This window comes from Mastomys coucha, unplaced genomic scaffold (assembly GCF_008632895.1).
Source record: "Mastomys coucha isolate ucsf_1 unplaced genomic scaffold, UCSF_Mcou_1 pScaffold20, whole genome shotgun sequence".
Taxonomy (NCBI): domain Eukaryota; kingdom Metazoa; phylum Chordata; class Mammalia; order Rodentia; family Muridae; genus Mastomys; species Mastomys coucha.
The window spans coordinates 133,787,102-133,792,474 of NW_022196903.1; the positions used below are offsets into that span (position 1 = coordinate 133,787,102).

General features: G+C 39.9%; 1 protein-coding gene across 9 annotated transcripts in view; it reads left to right on the top strand.

Moving 5' to 3' along the window:
• Pik3c2g (phosphatidylinositol-4-phosphate 3-kinase catalytic subunit type 2 gamma) overlaps window positions 1–5,373 on the top strand; it is a 337,297-nt gene that overhangs the window by 255,719 nt on the left and 76,205 nt on the right. For 7 of the 9 annotated variants that reach the window (XM_031383723.1, XM_031383725.1, XM_031383721.1 and 4 more), the window contains 3 exons: window positions 653–848; window positions 1,284–1,405; window positions 4,909–5,017. In XM_031383723.1, the coding sequence (XP_031239583.1) occupies window positions 653–848; window positions 1,284–1,405; window positions 4,909–5,017 (427 nt within the window). The remainder of the gene's footprint in view (window positions 1–652; window positions 849–1,283; window positions 1,406–4,908; window positions 5,018–5,373) is intronic. The other 2 variants (XM_031383726.1, XM_031383729.1) reach the window with 1 other exon arrangement.

Here is a 5,373-nt window from a genome sequence, read left to right on the forward strand (position 1 = left end):
GTGTGTGTGTGTGTGTCTGTCTGTCTGTCTCTGTGTGTCTGTCTCTGTGTGTGTGTGTCTCTCTCTCTTCATCTCTCAGTCTTTCTCTGTCTGCCTGTGTCTCTCTCCTCTCTCTTTTTCTCTCTGTCTCTGTCTCTCTCTGTGTCTGTCTCTGTCTCTGTCTCTCAATGTGTTTGTGTGTGTGTGTGTGTGTGTGTGTGTGTGTGTGTATTTACAAACTCCTGTGCTCAAAGCCAGCACTCATGCAACAATCCGAGGATCCCCAGCGGACACTAAGGAGTAGTTTTTTTCTTTCCCAGGGATCAAGCTTGGGTTGTCAGGCTCAACAGCAAGCAATGCTGAGCTATCTTACAGGCCTAAGACAAAATTCTAACACTTGTCAGAATATAGTGAAGCAATTACAGCCTTCTATCTCAATAAGAGAAGGTCTTCTACATCCTCTAACAATTTCCAGATGTGAACTTAACATTTAGGAATAAATATTTAGTAGCTGGGTCTTGTATATGTGCATTTTCATCCCCCGCCACACACACACACACACACACACACACACACATACACACACACACATGCATCTGGCAAACATAAGGCCAATGATAAGCAAAGCCATGGAGTTGAGGGAGGATTTCTAACTGTGTTTTCCTTCTCGTTGGTCTAGGAAGATAAAGGAGAGTCTGGAGTGTTTCCCAGTGAAGCTGAATAACCTGATCCACACACTTGCTCAGATGCCAGCCCTAAGCCTTGCCAAACCTGACCCTCAGACTCTTCTCCAGGAACCCTGCATCCTGAATAAAACCAGGACAATTCAGAGAGTCACAATTTTAGGATTCAGCAAGACACACAGGAACGTAAGTCCAAATCCATCTGTGCCACCGGCTCTGCTACGCATACTTTCTAAAGCATGATGCTCTTAACTATGCAAATTGAAAATCAGTTACAACTGAAGAAGTGTCAGTAAGGAGATGTTTTAAGGAAAAAAAAATCCTAACAACCAGAGCGATCAGAGGGAAGCGTTTCTACCCTGTGGAAGAATATAAATCAAGAGCTAAAGTGCCTGTGAGGAAGGACAGCAGAAATCAGGCAATGTTGCCAGAACATAAAATTAGGGTGCCCCCGTACATTTTATTTATATTAATCATGATATTACAAATGATTGCATCCTTCAGTTTTCGTGATATATTTTAAGAAAGTTTTCTTCTTTGTTTAATTTACTTAAAAGTTGGTTTTAGGCTCAAGGGCAAGTTTTATCTCCATCTTTTGATTTTTTGCCTGTTTATCTGCAGCTGTACTTGATCGAGGTGACACGCAGCGACAACAGGAGAAGCCTGACCGAGAAGTCTTTCGAGCAGTTTTATAGACTTCACAGCCAAATGCAGAAGCAGTTCCCCTCGTTGGCTCTCCCAGAGTAAGGCACTGTCCCCTTGCCTTACCGGGCCTTCAGAACTTGTCCATGAGCAAAGGGAGGGATTGATGGCTAAGAGGTGTCCTGGTTGGGAGCAATGCACAGTGTCTAATGCAGAGATGCTCTCCCAGCAGAATCTGAGCAAGGTGCCCTTTGCACAGAAAGCAGAACGAAGTTGCCAATTTTCTTTTCTGCTTCCAGCCATTGATTGTTCTAGATGGGAAGAAAAATCAGAGCCTCTTTCACTTTTCATCACTTATTGCAGAAAACTGTTTTATTTCCTTCTTTTAAAATTTAATCCTCTCAGGTGTTTTCTATAAAAAACGGAACTGAAATTGAAAGTCAGAACTAAATCCACATGCCTGCTCTTTTGCCAGTAACTAAAATTTAAAAACCCGTATGTAAACACACCTATATACACAGGGAGACGGACAGGGATTGGAGAAGCAATAATGTTAGTTGATTTCTTCATAATTCACCTCTGCTGTTCTTAAGCCTGGGTTTTCTTAACCATTAATTACTAAGCTTGCATGGTCTAAATGTTATTTATTTCATTTAAAAGGCATTACTGTAATCATTCTGTTACAATGGAAAAGATTAAACTTAACTATAGATCCGATAAGAACAGCTATTGTTGAACTAATTTGGAATACTTGTTAGTTAAAACAAGGCAAGTTTAAATTATCAATTTCAGTGTACAAAAATATTGTATTTTAACCTTGAAAGGATGAGTTCCCCAGAAAGTATGATATTGGCATTCAGATAAGCCAAACTTTTATTTTTTTTTCTTTCCTCTGCACTAAGATATTTGTTAAGTGAACCATCCTTTAATGCTGTTAACGGTTCCTTAAGACCTGACCTGACCTGCTTTGTACATGTGGATTTTTATTTGTTCTTGGGTTGAGTCTGCTTCAAAGCATAAATATAAGGTGTCAATGAGTGAAGGGATGTCACAGAATATTGAAAAGACATATTTGCTGAGGTCATAGACATTTTGAAACTCAAATGTTTTTAGTACCTAAAAGACAAGACATTAGATAGCAGCTCAGGCACATGAGAGCAAAATTTATTAATTCTGGAAACTTCTATACAAAGGCTTTGGATTTTTCAAAATAGAATCAGAAAGGAAAAAAACAAAAAACAAAAAAAAATGCTCAAAGTTCTGCTGTAAAGCTCAGCATCTAGGGTTGTCATCGTCCCCAGTGATAGCCACGGAACAGTGAAGTCATAGCCACGGAACAGTGAAGTGATAGCCACCAAACAGTGAAGTGATAGCCACGGAACAGTGAAGCCATAGCCACAGAACAGTGAAGTCATAGCCACGGAACAGTGAAGTCATAGCCACGGAACAGTGAAGTGATAGCCACCAAACAGTGAAGTGATAGCCACGGAACAGTGAAGTGATAGCCACAGAACAGTGAAATCATAGCCACAGAACAGTGAAGTGATAGCCACAGAACAGTGAAGCCATAGCCACAGAACAGTGAAGTGATAGCCACGGAACAGTGAGCATCACATCACTGTATAAATTAGCCTCTGTTAAAGACCATCTTCTTGAGTCTCCAGGAGACCTTCAGGAGCCTGAGCATCTCTTTCCACATGCCTCTTCTCAACTTCCAGCCTTAGTTAGGATTCTGTTCTGCACACCAGTGCTGCCTGGCACTGAAGCTAAATTGATATTCAAACTATTTCAGGAACCCACTGAAGGAGGGACATTTGGCCTTGTGTGCCCTGAGCAGCTCCTCTGGGCTGTCACTCCCTCAGGGTCCGAGACTGGAGATCATACATATGGATGAAGAAGACTCCCACATTTACTTCAAGAAGCCTGAAGAGACTTCTGTAAATTCGATCTGAAGGGGAAAAAAATTCAGAAAGTCACAGTCAGGAAGAAAGAGATCTTAACTGCTCATAGCCTGCAGTAGAGGTCTTCCAACTGGGCCGTTAGTATTTCTGGTACCTTCCGAGAGTACACAGGCATGGAGATTCAATAAGCTCATGTGCTAGAGGAGGCAAGGCTCCTTCCCTCTTCCCACATTTTTTTAATGTCTTCCTCTTAGCCTCAGAACTGTGTTGTGTGCTGACGCAAGATGTAAAAACCATCCAGGACCAAAAGGAAAAAAAACTAAACCCTGGTTTTAGTACTGAGAAAATGAATTCCCTAGTAGTTAGAAAAACTACATTTTTTAAGTCAGCATTTAAAAACAAACAAACCAACAAAACCCCAAACATGAAAATGTTGGGTTTTCTTTTGCTTGATTTCCCCTGAACAAAAATAAGAGAGAATGCAATGTCAGTGTCAGGTAAAATAGCTTAAGGATACTTTTCAATAGCTGACTTCAGTTTGAAATGTGGTCCATGAATTTTGAAGGGATTAACTGTCAATAGTGTAAGCCCCATTCCTCACATCTGTGCAGTATTTATACTTAGAACTTTAAAACAACACCAAAGATTCAATTGTTTCACTACACCAATATGGAAGTTTTAAACATAGATGTATAAATTATATTTAACACTAACTAAGGCCATTTATTTGCCAAGAACATTTCCAAAACTTCCACTATATGTATGTGTGCGATGACATGTTAAATATATTTTATACTAATTATATATTGGTACTAATTTCATAACTGTCCAGATTTTTAAAAAATTTAATTCTTAGATTGATAAACTATTTTAATATATTAAATGTTACTTATTTACTAGGTAATAATTTAGATGTATAGATTTGCCCATACTGCACATCCATGTTCCTTTTAGAAAGTAGCAGGGAATATCCTGATTTGAAGTCACCACTGCCTCTGTGTGTCTGCTGAAAAGATTCACAAGCCTCCTCATTTCCCCTTCCAGGAAGCAACTTAAGCGGGTCTTATCTACACTACATGGCAGAAATATAAAAAGAAGCAACAGTAAACTGCTGAAAACATGCAATTAGGTAGGAAAATAGATTACCAAATGGGACCACCAACATCAGGTCACCCCACCAAGCTGACCTTAAGCCCAGTCCAAGGTGGTCTTCAGAGAGATCCCAGAGAAGCCTCCTGCTCAGACTCTTGGGGACAGAGCGCTTTTGGCTCACATTAACAAGGCCAGATGCACACAGATGCTACTCGATGAAATGTCTAATTTATTTCATGCAATAATGTCTGTCAAAGGCCCAGAAGAAACAACAGTCAGAACTCTTTGAAAAAGTATAAATCATTAAATTCATAAACTATGTATTAGCCCCTACATGTACCAAGAGGAAACATTTGTGGTCTGCTACAAATAGAGTAATAAAGATCATATTAAATTAATTTAATGCTAAATTAGTGTTGAGATCAGTGATGATTAAAATAGTAGAAATGACCACAACCATGCCTATGATGTGGCCAGGATTAACCATGTATATTCTGGTGTTTTCTAATGTTTTGAGTAGCTGTCCACTGGTGCAGCGGGTGACTTTATCACCAGCCAAAAGAAACTGATTTTAATAATTAGCAGAGTGACACTCTTCTCTTTTGAAACAGGTTTCCTCACTGGTGGCATCTACCTTTCACAGACTCGGATCATAAGAGAATTAGAGATCTGAGTCACTACGTGGAACAGGTGCTACACGGATCCTATGACGTCGCAAATGTATGTTACGGTTTGTTTTTTTCTTTCTACTTTTACTCAAACGTCAAATCATTATTATATTATTGTTACCCAAATCAGTTTTAAATGTACCAGCATCATGTACTTCCTTCACTCAATAAGCATGTACGCCTAGCATATCTGAAGTCCAGGAAATACTGTCCAAAGTTTCTCATGGCCGAGATGTGCACTAATGTGTGCCTAGCACCAGATGTGCACTAATGTATGCCTAGCTCCAGATGTGCACTAATGTACGCCTAGCACCAGATGTGCACTAATGTACGCCTAGCTCCAGATGTGCACTAATGTACGCCTAGCACCAGATGTGCACTAATGTACGCCTAGCACCAGATGTGCAC